General features: G+C 26.0%; 1 protein-coding gene across 4 annotated transcripts in view; it reads right to left on the reverse strand.

Annotated features, from left to right (window-relative positions):
* LOC114132681 (semaphorin-1A) overlaps positions 1 to 17278 on the reverse strand; it is a 234473-nt gene that overhangs the window by 20657 nt on the left and 196538 nt on the right. For all 4 annotated transcript variants that reach the window (XM_050202245.1, XM_050202248.1, XM_050202247.1 and 1 more), the window contains 5 exons: positions 12637 to 12699; positions 2347 to 2454; positions 2170 to 2257; positions 1397 to 1501; positions 1137 to 1225 (listed from right to left, as the gene is read on the reverse strand). In XM_050202245.1, coding sequence (XP_050058202.1) covers positions 1137 to 1225; positions 1397 to 1501; positions 2170 to 2257; positions 2347 to 2454; positions 12637 to 12699 — 453 coding nt within the window. The remainder of the gene's footprint in view (positions 1 to 1136; positions 1226 to 1396; positions 1502 to 2169; positions 2258 to 2346; positions 2455 to 12636; positions 12700 to 17278) is intronic.

Consider the following 17278-nt stretch of genomic DNA (forward strand, 5'->3'; position numbering starts at 1 on the left):
AACCGAAATTATTGGGCCGGTGCAAATTGACTTGGATCAATCAGTTTTAAATCTTTATAAATGTGTCCCACCATCATCATTAAATTTAACATAATATATATTACATTCACAATATACTTTTTGGTCACATTATGTTGGTCTAAATTGCAAAAAATAATATAAAATGTGTAACAGTGATTAAAATAGTGACCCAAAAACACGTAGAATGCGCATTAAATTTTTATTTTATTTTTCCCCCATTTAAAAACGACTGTTAAAAATTTCAATATTACAGCACTTAAAAGTATTATAGAAATCATAAATCATTGCATAAGTATTATATTATATTTTTGTGAATAAATAAAATCAACATTTTATATTAATATGTAACAATATTTTATTTTTATATACAGAATTAAACTTTCTATAATATACTATTACAATATTTCATGGCACGAGTATATGCATACGCACAAAATAAAACACACCGAAACCGTAAAATTTCCAAGTATAAGTGATTTCTATAACTGATGTACGCCATCAGATTGCATTCTGCCCGCGGATCCACGGTAAATCGGTAAACGTATACATAATATAGCCTCCAGACGACCAATTCATCCATTTAATACTCAGTCGCTGCACAGAATTTATGGGAAAATCGTGTATGATGCGTATAACGCCCCGGACAAAAACATGTCGTTTCACTGTTTGAAGACGTTTAAACCGAATTTCCATCCCAATTTTACGGCATTCTGAGCAAACCCCTACGGCGGTGTTCATAACTATTCCGTTTAAGAACAGCAAAAGTACAACGTTGAACTTAATAATTTCTGACGATTATTACACTTTAGAAACACATCTAACGACCCTGTGTACTAACTATAAATAATTATGCATACTCGAGTGGAATTTTTTTTATTCAAAATTTCGGTTATTTTATTTTTTCACCCATAAACCGTTCGAAGACGTATTATTGTTCAGTAATCGAAATAGGCAATATATAAAGTCAGTAAACATCTGGCATGTGTGTTTGCCGTAATTTGTCACGAAAATCGAACACAGTAAAAAAAAAAAACACCATTTCATGGGTCAGCATACTGCAGGTTCGATGCATTTAGACTAATGTATGGAAAAAGAGAGAAATAGTAATAACTCACTTTTCCGCAGTTTATATATTCGACAGCCGTTTCTCTGAAGAAGAAGTAGACGAAATCGCCGTGGGCAAAGGAATGCACGAAATGTGGAGCTGAAAAAAAAAGACAATTTGTCAGTGTCGTACGAAATTAAGATACTGTCCTTGTTCGTTCGACACGCGAATACTATGGCTAACACACGCACACACACACATACACATATCAATACAGAAGGACAAATGTTTATTATATGTATATTAATGAGAGTAAAATATCTTTCTTACCATTCAGGCTCAATGAGTCATACTGTTCGGTCTGTAACTGTTCTTTGTAAATAATAGGGTCCATACTGGAAAAATCTGCTACTGTGGCGGAGAATAAATTTCCATCTAAGAAAAAAAAATCGTATGCATTAGATTGAAAAATGTTTAATAGTTTTCTACCTTGTAAGCAGAAAAAATATTCTAAAAACACATGCTAATAAGACAATTATAATGGGTATTTAAAAAGTAGTTAAAAACGGTCATATGAACACATCTTAATAACCTATATTTTATCGGTGATTAAGTCAAGGTTCGATGTGGAATTTAAATGTTTAAGATATGAACTTTAAATACTAAATTATTTTATTATCTTTTTTTTTAAACTCGTTTGTCAAAAAATACTATTTAATGATTAATTATATTGTACTTGTCGTATATGTAATCCAAGAAACATATTTGAAAAAATATTATAGTATAGCCACATTTATTAAAATATAATAAAAATGTTTACACTAATTTTTTATGTAATAGCAATGACGGTTTAATCAAATGAGTAAGTACGAGTATATTCATATTAAAACTTGAATATGATTATATTATGTTATTAAAAAAAAAAAAAATTCAATACTTAAAATAAAAAAATATTATTATTAATTGTTACATCGAATACTATAAATAATAACATAATAACGTTATTTATAAAGAAACAACAATTTTAAGTATTTTAATTCTTTAAATTAAAAGACAATACTTTTTATTTTATTTTTTAAACATCCATTCGTTTTTATACTCACCAACATATGCGTATGTACTGTTATGTTTCGGGTCATACGGACATACCGCTTGACCAGGACTTTCTTTACTCAATACATATTTGCCAGGCTAAAATAAATAATAAAAGTTGATATTATGTTTTATACATATTATATATTATATATATTGTGATAATATCTCAAAAGTACATGTCTTACCTCAATAACGTATTCCCGACAAAGGGGTTTGTACGAATTTGTACCACAAACAAGGATACGGCCAGCAGATATTTTCGCCAACACTCTGATATAATTCTGACAGTTATCCTAAAATCATACAAGTCATAAGAATTTAAAAGTGAATTTAAAATTAAAAAGTCAATAATCATGCATTAATAAAACATTTTAGGATTATAGTTAATAATTTATATATGTATAATATATGACGTCATACAAGTAATAGTTCTTAAGAAAATTAAAATTAAATTTTGTTGAACAAATATTTAATGCTAAGCACATAATTCAGTAGGTACTAATATTATTTAGTTAATAAATTAATATGATATTCGATAATATATATAAATACTTATAAATATTACCGATCGAAGATTGTGAGGCAACTAAATAAATTACCATAACTAAATTTAAAGATATTTAATTTAGCATTCAATTCTTATAATTTGTATACCTATATTAATAATTTTATAATTTATAACTAACGATATTATTTTAAAAGTATAATATGATTTTTAATAATGATTCTGTTAACTGTATATATTAAATATTACTATAATTAGTTCGATTAAAGCGAATTATTTATTTTATACATTTTATAAATAATTACGTCCAGCCGCGCCAAGATGTTGTACGGTATTGTAATAACGTTTAGCATTAATAAAACCATTTTTTTTATTTTCATTTTTAACGATAAGTCAACGATATAGGTCGTAAATCGTAATGATTCATCAGTAGAGTTCTGTGGTCTGTCGTTTGCAGCAGAACTTCTTCATACAATTTTCTTATATAATCGTATCTAACCTTCATCTTCAGTTTTTTCCCATCCTCCACTACTAAACCAACCCTTCTTTATTTCTTTCTTTTTTTTTTTTTTGAGGAAGAGAGTGGCAGATTTTCTGGTCACGTCTGGTTTTCTAGGGGAAGGTGATTGATGGTGTTATGTGCAGCTGAAATTTATTGATGACGTTTTGGCTATTTTCTGACAGCGAGACCCTAGTTTTACGAACATTTAACCCAAAACTTTCTATCTCGCGTAATTTGTCCTCACCTTCCTCACTATCTTAGACAATAGACCACACAAAAATGTCAGTTTTAATTTTTTAGTAATTAATAACAATATCAAAAGAAACGAAAGGCTAACGCAATAATTAGACCAAGCGGCAGGCAACAGTATTACTTTACGTAAAATAAAGTAGTATAACATAATTATACACAGTAAACTGTGAAGGATTGTATTTCGGCATGTTTGATGAATTTGCAAAGTTTTCATTGAACAAAATCGAGCTATAATTACATTAATTAATAATATTTCATTTTAATTGCAGTTAGGTAGAGCGTTGATTGATTATAACATTTTTATACCTGGAAGAAAATCCAAAATGTTTTCTATATAGAATTAAAATATATAATATATATATATATATAATATATATATATATATATATATATATATTGTGTTAAATAATATTTCTAAATGGGAGTGTATGCAAATTGTGTAGTCATTTTATACATATTATTTATTTTAATTCGGTCAAACATTTTAACATAGAACTTAAAAAACCGACGAGACGAATGGTTAGGATGCATTCACGCTACGAAATGTATTTCCAAGATGTTATCTGCATATCAACTAATGGGCTCTGAACTATAAACAGTAAGTGTAATAATATAGGTATTCAAGATCAGAACGAACAATACAACACTTATTAGTGTGCACATATTAAGCCATTTATCCACTCAAGTTTTAAAATTCAAAGGGACTTCAAGAATTTCCTACTGCAAATAATAGGTATCCCTGTATAGTCTATATGAACACAAACTTATATCGAGAAGTAATATATTCATATTATATCAAATCCATTATCGTATAGTAATAGATGTTGGCATCGAATCGTCACAACTTATAATATTTAACGACGTTCGGTTTGAAATTGAACCTAATATATTTAGTCGTCTCAGTGCGCTATCGATGGGATCGTTGATGCAATAATAATTTGACAAACGTCAAATGCATAAATAATATGAATGAACGATAAAATATGATTTGTATACATACAATGTACAATGTACATTTGTGTTTATTACGGTTTTGTGTTCAAGTAAACCACAAAAAGTACTGCATTGTTGTATATCATATCAAATAAAAACCATCTTAAAAAAAAAATTATCATTTTAATGAGGGGATAAAAGTATTTAATTCTTTTGGTGCTCGTAAGAAAGTAAATTAATGAATACGGACCAAGCAGAGGGAGAAAAATCGTTAACGCCAAAGTCAGAGATACAATTAAATTGATAAGCGTGGTGGCGCGGTTGTATGGCAGAAAAGTTATGTATATACATAAGAAACGGTACAGGATAGTAACAAACTTTTGCTCTTTTATCGAATTTTGAACGAAACTGATATAATAAGTTTGTATTATTGATATGTTTCGACCATAAGATGTAATGTATCACTACCTACTCGTTTGGTATGTGAAACATTTTTTCTATAACATTGTATCATTCGCTTTTGATTTAACAAAACGATTTTCATTAAATAAAATTGCAACAGTCGGCATGGGTTCAGTTTAATTTATTACTTTTACCAAAAGCAATATTTGTGTAATAATACGTATACAATACAAGAATATAGGCGATATATACATACATGTGTGGGTTAGTATAGAACTTTATATTTAATGTAAGATGGAAAATTTAATATTCCAATAATATATTTGTCTAATGATAAGAACGATCGTAATATATATAATATATATATATATATATATATATATATTGTGTTAAATAATATTTCTAAATGGGAGTGTATGCAAATTGTGTAGTCATTTTATACATATTATTTATTTTAATTCGGTCAAACATTTTAACCTAGAACTTAAAAAACCGACGAGACGAATGGTTAGGATGCATTCACGCTACGAAATGTATTTCCAAGATGTTATCTGCATATCAACTAATGGGCTCTGAACTATAAACAGTAAGTGTAATAATATAGGTATTCAAGATCAGAACGAACAATACAACACTTATTAGTGTGCACATATTAAGCCATTTATCCACTCAAGTTTTAAAATTCAAAGGGACTTCAAGAATTTCCTACTGCAAATAATAGGTATCCCTGTATAGTCTATATGAACACAAACTTATATCGAGAAGTAATATATTCATATTATATCAAATCCATTATCGTATAGTAATAGATGTTGGCATCGAATCGTCACAACTTATAATATTTAACGACGTTCGGTTTGAAATTGAACCTAATATATTTAGTCGTCTCAGTGCGCTATCGATGGGATCGTTGATGCAATAATAATTTGACAAACGTCAAATGCATAAATAATATGAATGAACGATAAAATATGATTTGTATACATACAATGTACAATGTACATTTGTGTTTATTACGGTTTTGTGTTCAAGTAAACCACAAAAAGTACTGCATTGTTGTATATCATATCAAATAAAAACCATCTTAAAAAAAAAATTATCATTTTAATGAGGGGATAAAAGTATTTAATTCTTTTGGTGCTCGTAAGAAAGTAAATTAATGAATACGGACCAAGCAGAGGGAGAAAAATCGTTAACGCCAAAGTCAGAGATACAATTAAATTGATAAGCGTGGTGGCGCGGTTGTATGGCAGAAAAGTTATGTATATACATAAGAAACGGTACAGGATAGTAACAAACTTTTGCTCTTTTATCGAATTTTGAACGAAACTGATATAATAAGTTTGTATTATTGATATGTTTCGACCATAAGATGTAATGTATCACTACCTACTCGTTGGTATGTGAAACATTTTTTCTATAACATTGTATCATTCGCTTTTGATTTAACAAAACGATTTTCATTAAATAAAATTGCAACAGTCGGCATGGGTTCAGTTTAATTTATTACTTTTACCAAAAGCAATATTTGTGTAATAATACGTATACAATACAAGAATATAGGCGATATATACATACATGTGTGGGTTAGTATAGAACTTTATATTTAATGTAAGATGGAAAATTTAATATTCCAATAATATATTTGTCTAATGATAAGAACGATCGTAATATATTATAATATATATATCTATATAAAACCTATAACCTATCTAACCTATATTTTAGTCTAAGCGAATGTAAAATTTTTTTTTATTATTGTTATTATTACAAGCGATTCTATTATGAAATTAACACGATGAAATTTTGCAAGTCACCTTTCTTAGAACGAGTAGAGTAAAAAAAAACTATTAATTTATGATAAGTACATTCCATAACCACAAATACTAAAGATATACATTTAAAAACTTCATGTTACTTAGTTATAATATAAAACTACCTATATTGATTTATTACATCTACCTTTTGTTAATTTAATTTACTTTTATACAATTTGTATGCATTAAATTTAATACGAAATTATATATAGATAAACACTGACACATAAAACTTGTTTTAAATTGTGTAATTGAAGTATATATTGACTATTTTTATTTGTATAAAATCTAAATAGTATATAATATATATTGTGTGTGTGCGCACTGACGTGAGTCTTTTGACAATAATGAACTAAATAATATGTAGATTTATCTTTTTTTTTTTTTAATTAATACTGAAAATTTGTCATAAAATAGTTAAAAACGTTTCATTTAGCTAGCAATTTGAGCGTTAAAATCATTCTGAATGTAGTGAGTGTAATAAGTATGATCTAATATTATGATAAATTTAAAATATGTTTTTGTAAATTTTAATTAATTAATTAAATTTGAGAATATAGAAAATGTATGCACTTAACTATAAATATTAAATATAGAACCAACATGTATACTGTATAGTCTCTATTATTTAGAGAGTTATTAATTATATGTATTATATTACTCTCATAGTATAAAATAATAATATGAATATTTTGAAACAAAATAATAACAAAATGTAATGTAATGTAATGAACTTAATTGGTATAAATAGGCGGTCATTTGTTAACAAAGTTACAGCTAGAAAGTATAAATTTAGTTTATTATGAAGTTGTATAGAATTAAAGAAGGATTTAATATAAGAAAAAAGTATGAATAAACAATTTTAACGTATAATTTGTAAGTAGTTCTTCTATTATCATAATTTTATATTCTCCAAAAACGAACTTTTATATTATTCTTCTTTCATGTTTTGAAATTTAATCAACTTACTTTTTCTAATTTTGTTATTTCCAAATAGGTTTTAATTCTGTTTTTTTTTTTTTTTTTTTAACATAATACTTAATACTGCGAAGAACTAAGCTTGGAACTGTACAGGTGAATTATTATCCTCATCAATTATAATGTAATAACAAATATTATATGGTTGATGCTTACTGTTTAGTCTATCTGTATATTACGTTTATAGATAATGGTTTAAATATATTAAAAGTTATAAGATTTGCAGTAGATTAAGAGAAGTTCCATTTTACTTTACCGTTTCATTACATCTATGTCAGTAAGATCATTTCGTAAAACGAATACGGACACTCTTTATGGATTTTATGATTATGATTATTACTATTATTATTTGGCTTTTTATATGCATAGTCATAAATGCTCAGAATGGCAAAAAAAAAAATAAATGATGAGAGAACGTGCATGAAACAAATCTCAAAATGACTCCCTCGAGGCGGCTTGTTTCTTGTCGCTACGATACCATCATTGTATTTATTTTTTATTTTATTTTTTATTTTTTGTTACGTGTTTGTGGGAAATAGAGTTTAGAATGACAAAATTAAAAACAGATTTTGTGAAAAAGAAAAATGTATGTAACGCATGTTTATAAAATATATTATATTATACTAATAACTTATTGGCTTAATATATTTTTATTAATGTGAATACAAATAAACAATATATATATTTTTAAATTTAGTATATTTAAAAGACTTTTTGTATGACTATTTAAAGTATAAATCAGTACATGTGATAAAAATAAAGAGAGAATTAATGGGAATCGAAGATGGAGTCATTTATATATATTATATATTTTTATGTATATATATTTAATAATTAAGTTTTCTAAATTATAAATTAATTACCAAATGTTCAAATAGTAAGAAATCATTGTTTAATTATTTAATACTTATAAAAATAAACATATTTATATAATTAACACAATAAAAATATATATAAAAAAAAAAATACAACAAGATTTTGATGAGTAAGTAGATAATGTATTATTATTTAATAATTTGTTTGAAGTGCATAGTACTAGAAAATCAATTAAATTTTAGATTAAGCAGATATACAAGTAAAGTTGTATATTCAGTCAGGTTAGGAAAGTTACAGAAATTAGTGCAACGAAAAAAAAAATGTGATACTATTATAACAATCAAGATTAAAATTTTTGCTGTTGGTTGTTAGTAATTTATCAAGTGCATCGTTTTCTTCTGCTCTAGCAAATGGAAAGGAAAAAATGATTAAAGAACAGAAAGAGCAAATGGTGTAGTAGAAAAAGAAAATAATCCCTTCATTCTTTGTACAAGAAGGGAATATAGGACTTTTTTCCTTATCGGCTTTTTTCCCCTTCACACTTTTCTTTAGTAATAGTAAAGTCTACCGTCGGATAAGACGATAAACAATATTATCAGAAAACCAAATGCAAATAACCCTCGTTATATGTCGAGGGTTTTCAGACCTACCAAAGACAATTTTACTCTGAAATGAGAATATTTCATCTCGGTTTTGGTTTATTGTTTTTATTATTCCACGTTATTATTATTATTTATTATCATATAGTAGGTAAAAGACAACTAACATATCAAATCGTCGTACAATTTTTTGTCCTTTGATAGTTACATAGATTGAATTTTTATCTTATATAGTAAACATCATATTCAATAATTAAAATGATCTAGTAAAATACATTTTGCTTACATAATATATCAATTAATTAGAGAAAATAAAATGACTACAAATATATTGTATATTTTATTAGCTAAAAGACATAATTTAAATTTAAAATTAATGGTTTTTCATGTTTTCAAACTATCACAAATTGAATTTATACGATTACAAATATTTACTCTACTGGTTGTTATTATTTTTGTATAAAACTATAGTTTAGAAATAAACACTAAAGACGATACATTTATCGTTTGATTAATGAAAACAAAAATAGTCACTAACACTAGAAATAATAATGTCAATAATACTTATAGTTTTCACACAAGAAAATATTTAACGACTAGTATAATATACCACTAAATTAATTTTATTGCACTGGACGTAGGATGTGTCGTTAGAATACGAATATTCTATACAATATTATTAGTGAATATAACATTAAAGAGCAAACAACCTATATCATCAAAATTAAAAGCTATACGATTTTATAATGAATTAAATTATAAATGAAACTAGGACATTAAGTTTTAGACTATCAGGATTAATACAATTAACTAGGGGCCATGTAATTGTGCTAAAATTACTAGCCAGTCTCAATACGTTCATAAATCAATCATTAATAACCTTCATGTATACATTAATAATAACCAACAACTGAATGAACCAACAAAGAATATTTACTTATTTTTAATGAAAAAAATATAAAAATATTAGGAGAAATTAAATTAAATTATTATTTATGCTCAAAAATGAAACAATAAAATTACATAAACAATTTTTTGTTTGGTAAGTACCAATTATATATAGAGTACACTATAAAACAATGTAAAAGTTAGTAAGTACCTAATAATGTTAGTTTTGTAAATAAAATTAGGTATACGCTCATACAGTTAGTTCATTAAAATTGTCATATTTTACGTGGTGTATTTTACAATAAGTGCCATCAAGCATTAAAGTATCAATGTAACAATGTATAATAATATTATAAATCATTAAAATAATATATACTTTATGTATCATATTTGCCTATACAAGACGCCGTGTTAATATTTTGGTAACTAGACCAACTAATAAATTGATGATATTATATCACTATAATTTAAAATATTTTTTTGAAATTAAAATTGTTTTAACCTGTTACAATTTCTGAAGTTAAAACTTTATATAATATACTACCCTCCATACTATGTTGGTATTAGCAAATAAAAAAAAAAGTAAATTCTATAAAATGTTGTTTTTTTTTTTTATCAAGTAAATAAAATAGAATTAAAATTGTTATAGGGTTTGATCTTTACTGAGTATGAGCATTTTTTATAAAGTTAAATAATTAAAACTGAAAATTACAATTTATATTTATATTAGTTACCTATAAAAACGTGAATAAATAATAATAATAATAAATTATACCAACTAAATTAATATTTTTATGGAATAAAAATAGCCTTGAGGTACTAATTTTAAATAATATAATATTTCAATTTTATATAATATAGTACATATTATTTATTATTTACGTTTTTATTTTAAACGTTACATAATACTGAATATTCATAAAAAAATCATCTATAAGTTAAATACTGATGGAATAATGATCCAAATAATTTTAAAACATAAAGAATAAAATTTTTCTAAAAAATTACTAATTCTATTATTATATGAAAAAAAAAATAAACCCAACACATGTTATGCTTATTTGCAATAGTTAAATTGCACAGAAAAACTGCATTTTACGTTTAAAGTAAAAATTTTAATCGGTTTAAATCAAACCTTAATTTACTATTTTAAAAACTATTTTTATAAAAAAAAATGTCTATAATATGAATGTTGTGAAAAATATCAGTTCAAGTCACAGGTAATGATCGTGTTCGAGACACTCGTGATAGATGACTATCTCATTCAAGCTCCATACTAATCCTACCTGTCTCAACGAAAGCTCAATATCACGTCTTATTAAACTCTAAAAGTATCTTACGCCCTTGCCTTAAAAATGATCATTGAAGTACAGCAGAGCCTAGATAGGGGGGCGTAGTCTGAGTATGTTGATTGATCGACAGTACCCGGAGATGACACCATATTCAGTGCCACAGGGCGTATTTAATGATAACAAAGCTAGGAAGCAAAGAAATGCGAATGGGGGTGGTTGAAAAAAAACTGTGACTAAGTCTAGATGAATTGTTGAACAGTTTTTGACACGTCTTTATACTGAAATCCTTAGATGTTCAACTATTACGTACGCGAAGAATAACACTACGAATACAAGTGAATTGAAATGCAGAAAGTTATAAAAATAAACTCGGACAAAATTGATTGAAACAATAATAATAATGTAAATAAGTTAGGTACACAGTTTTAAAATATTTAGTACAATAAATTTTAAATATCGAATAGTTAAAAGAAATTATAACAATAATACTTTAAATCATTGAATGATCGTATAAAATGTAATGAATAAACGTAATAAATAAACGAAATGCATTTCACATTTCATGTAATAGTTATATTTAAAGAATACATAAATGGGGAAATATCAACATACCTATATAGAAAGTACAACAAATATAATATTTACTTATTTTATTCATCAAGCAACATTAATTTAAGACATTTAAAGTATTTTTGACACCTTCGTATTAATTTAAATCTATATAAAAGAGAAATAAAGTTAAAACAACTAATTATCTAAAACAAATTAACCTATATAGAAATTCCTAAATCCATCTATCGTCTTACTTTTCAATAAAAACTGATATCTCAAATATCTCATCTCCCCCACTATCTAGACGACAATAACAGTCCTGTATAATTCAATACTCTGGTAAAAGCCACGTAGTTTGTTTTATGGTTTTAAATTTCATACCAGTATAGAAAAAATTGTTTAAACCAAATAAATGAAAATATATTATACATACATATATACATTCATTCGTTTTATATATATAAAAAATGAAATCTTGATATTTATATTGTAATAAAATACATATAGTATACATTATATTCACCGTTAACAGTCGAGTGCGGGTCATATTGACCACCATATAAAATGGTGATATATATATGATATATAATATATATATATGTATATATATATATAACAATATATTATGCACATATCGTTACTTATTTAAAATTAGGCTTACAAAATTATATATCATTTATTTTCATATATTAAAATAGATTAAATAATGATATGGCTTAAAAAATCCATCAATGTTGTAGTGGGGCATATTTCTTGTATGACTTGTAAAGAAATATACAAATTATTTATTTATTCTTACATTATCTAAAAAGTTACTTAATATATTTAAATAATAATGATAATAATATGTAAAATAAGGATCTTAAAGTATATCAATTTTTAAGCGTTGCATAATATTACATTATTAATGTTTAAACATTTATTATTTTAACGTCTTACCTCATCTTTGCCTTTAACTAAGCACATTTTGTAATCAGCATCAGTTGAGTGCCATTCCAATCTCTGCAAGAAAATAATAATAATAGTATTAAACGATCATATAAAATATGATAATATACGTATTAGTCCGTAATCGAACATAAAATGGGTATTAAATGTGTACTTTTATAATGACAAAAAGACTTAAATTTAAAATATAGATACTATAAAAACATACATGGTATTATACACTACACAGAATCGATATTAATAATGTATCATTATTATATCGTTTATGGCACGTTAGGAGATAGGGTACTCCAAAATTCTTTAAGATATCAAATAAAACATTTTTTTTTTGTTTATGTTATAATATACTGAGAGTACCATATCATTGTATATAAAGCGAGGAGATAATATTCATCTCTATGACCTAAATATATAATATGCGTAGAATAATACAATTGAAGATGACGACTGCATTTTATGACAAAATATATACCATCACCATTACAAAGTTTAGTAATTTTAAAAGTCAACACAGCTCGATACACAATATATTTATGTGTGTGTGTGTGTGGGTTTGGAACAGACGAGGGTTTAGTGAGGTGAACTTTGCCGGAAGCTTCTGCTAACCGGAAGGAAATAGAAATCCGGTAAATGTACCCTCCATCTCTATCGTCACAACCAAGAAATTCTTCGTGTAAATTTCTTGGCATAATGAACACGTAATCCCTATCTGTAAAGGGTGTATCATCTTAGATTGTGCGAAACTTTCGGACAGCCTTAGCTTGACATCCGCTTTCTCCAATTAACCATATTACACGCCACGAGAAACATATGATTTCAGCAATCCCCTTAATGGTTAATTAACAAGAAACAATGGAAATTGAATACGCAGTCAATTCAAATTCTGATTACAATAACAGATGCGTGTTCTGTTCTAGTAGTTTTCAAGGACAAATAAACAAAAATTTTAATATTAAACACAATTAAATATAATTAAAAATTTAATATATTTTATAAACCCAAGGAAAAAAATTGTTATGTCACAACTAAAAATAGCATTATATATTGTTTAACATTAAAAAAAAAAAAAAAAAAAAACAAAACGAAAAATTATGATATTTCAAAGGCGAATATAAATATTACAAACATTAAAAACTGGTCTAAATATTTTAAAATCTGTATTGTGCATACAAAATTAAAATCGAGTTTTTAAATAACTAGATTTTAAATTTTTTAAATATAATAAAATAATTAAAATTAACTGAAAATCGTTATTAAATATTAAGCATATTATATCGTCAAACATTATATTTCAAAAATGTACGAAAAAAAATGTATTTTTTATTAGAGTAAACAAAGATTTTTCCCCCAAAAAAATTATAAAAACTGAATAATGTAAAGTCTTAAAGAAAGTAAGATTATAGCTGTAAAATATAAATATTATATATATATATGAAGCGTGATCAAAAATTTTGTTGAAATTTATAAAAAATAACCATTGTGAATACTTTAATTTCAATCAAGTGAAACACACCTGTATAATATTTTAAAACTAGCAAATTTTATAAAAATAAAAAAAAAAATAAAAATGTAATGTGCAGGAGTGAATACAGTATACATGCTAAACAATTCTCCCATTGTTTTTGTTCACCTGTCATCTCTCATTGTTTTGCATATTCATTCAATAGTTAAAAGGCCATACCAAATGAACCAATCAGAAATATGCGAATTCAATCAACCTTTTTAAAATGTCAGAAGGGATACTAATGGACCAACCAGAACGAGCTTTTTATTTTTACATAATTAATGTTTCAGACAAGAAATTTTACAATACAAACAATACACTTTTATTTCAACGATCTTTAAAAGTTATACATTTGCAGGTTAACAATATTCTGCGATTTAAGCAAACAATACTTTATAGCATTAAAATTTTATATTAACATATATATATATATATATATATATATATATCGTAACTGTTATTACAATGGAACTATATTTATTTATTTTATATTATATATTAACGCAAATTGGCTTTTACAAAATAGAACGTAATGAAGTTACATAAAATTACATAAAATATAATTTATACTAAATGAGTACTAGATTAGTTTATTAATTGTTTATTATTGCATCATATTCAAACTGACAAATATGTCTTTGAAAAATATAGATTTCAAATAAATTGATAATTTAATGCATTATTTTATGCTAAACAACCGATAAAATATTATGACCATAGATACAACAGTTAAAGAAGTTAAAATAGATAAATAATGCCAATAAAAAGTGTTAAATATAATTTAACGAAATAAATAATTTTTTTTTTTAGATAATTTATTGTAATACAAATAACATTTTTTATATTAAATGTAAACTTTTTAACATTGTATCTTTTTGGCAATAGATTGGTACTTGGTATAACTTGAATATAAATTGTTAACATAATTGCCAATTTATATAATTTAATAATAAGCATAACAGACACCTTATTTAATAAATGTTTGTATATCTCAGTCGTTTATAATAAATACAATTATATAATATTCCAAAAAATATGCTTTTAAGTCGAGTTTTATTATCTCATAATAGGTACTTAAAAATGTCTATAAAACATTTCATTTCAACTAAAAATATATTGAATATTGATTTAAATTATAAAAGTAATCATCTAAATGGTTATATTTTTGAAATAATTTTGCATCAACTACAATTCCGATATCAATCAATAGGACAAAATTATTTTTGAAGTTTTTAAATGACAATTTTATTTTTAATATACATTAAAAAAAAGTTAAAATCGAATTATACAAGTTGTTTATATATAAATAAATAATGCAATTCAATTGAATCGATTTTAAATGTTATTTCAAATGAAAATAATGCACACAAACCATTAACATATGGTAATATTATATTTTAAGTCGGGCATAATTGATTTGTATTGTTATAGGTATCTTTTTTTTTTTGATTAAAAATAATAATTATGTGACATAAGATAAATGAATAGTATCGAGTATCTGTATGTTAGCTGGTATTCATCAAACCTAATGTTATGTACTGTAAATTGGTGTAGTGATACATATAAGTATATTTAAGTTTTACTTAATTATAACTACATAACTAAAGTAAACAACTTTCATGTATCAACATCAAACATAGTGCCAGTTTCTTATCCTGAAATTTAAGTTCCAAAATAATGTTATACCAAGGTCCTTAGAATTAAACTTTGAAGTGCGTATAACTACCCTATGGTTAGGTAATTGAGTTGAGTTAATATTGAAAATGGCGATTTCTATTCATTTCATAATCTCTTTAAGAACATTCCTGAGAATTCGCGGCAATCGAAATTTAGTTAGTAGTACAACATCACCACTACAGTAACGTGGCAAGTTTAATCACCGGTTATAAATACGCCGTAGGCCTTATCATCTTTTACTGATTATAATTACATAATAACATTAATATTTGAATAGCATAATGTATATATTAATTATACTGTATAGTGTATACCATACATGTGTGTATAAAACAAATAAATAATATATTTAGTATAGTTTCTGACGATTTAATTATAAATGTAACATAAAATAACAAATTAATTTCACTAATGTAAATTGAGATAAAAATTCGTAACATAAAAACTAAAAAAAAAAAAAAAATCTATATCCATCTGCTTGCGAACTCGTTTTACGAAGCTCAGCGAGGGCCTATTATATGTTTTATGGTTATCGATATTTTTTACTATACACTCAAGCGCACATACATTATGCACCAATTTCTGTCGAACCTTGAATTTAATAAAGTAAGTTGGAAATTCGCCTACAACGACACCCTTGGCCAATTTCATCACTGGTACACGGGGGAGGGAAAGAGAAAACAGCAGCAGCCACCAATCCGAACTTGGGCCATTCTTTATAACGCGGGTACTGAATATATAGCTATCGCGACGTTACGAGATTAGCCGAAGGGAAAACTCAGCTCCGTACCACCTCCACGTTTCAACCACCATCGCCACCATACCCAAACGTTTTCCCCGTCTGGTTTCAGTCGCCTTCACACCCCCGCTACCACCGACGCCGTCAACTAAGCGATTGTGTGGAAACATTATTGTTGTTTATATGTTATACTCACGCGGAACAGCGAGCCTGTGCGGGGGAGAGGATCTCATAGTCGTGTCGTATGCAAAACGGATGACATTAGAGAGTGATTTATTATGCATACATATATTTTTTCCTCCGAAAATACGAGAGAGAAGGAACGACGATCGAAACCGTAAGGGAGAAAGATATAACATATATATATATAAATATATATTATATATGTAGAGAGTGTGTGTCGAATAGCAGCGAACTATATGTTCTTTATCGCACCGGAAAAATGCGCGTTCCATGCTGCATCTCCATCAGCAACCATTAAGGAGACGGTTACGACATTATTATCATAACAAAATCGACAAAATAGACCAGGTTTTATCCACTTTTTTTTTTTTTTTTTAATATTGACGTGATTTTTTTAAGAATAATCTTTTATGTGTTATAAAGAAGAGAAAAAAAAACGAGAACCGAGTAAAAGCCATGCATTCGAGTATCGCACCGCACTAAACGACATATCGCGTAAAACGTACACGTATTTATTATCATTGCAACCA

Source organism: Aphis gossypii, chromosome 2, assembly GCF_020184175.1.
Source record: "Aphis gossypii isolate Hap1 chromosome 2, ASM2018417v2, whole genome shotgun sequence".
Lineage (NCBI taxonomy): Eukaryota > Metazoa > Arthropoda > Insecta > Hemiptera > Aphididae > Aphis > Aphis gossypii.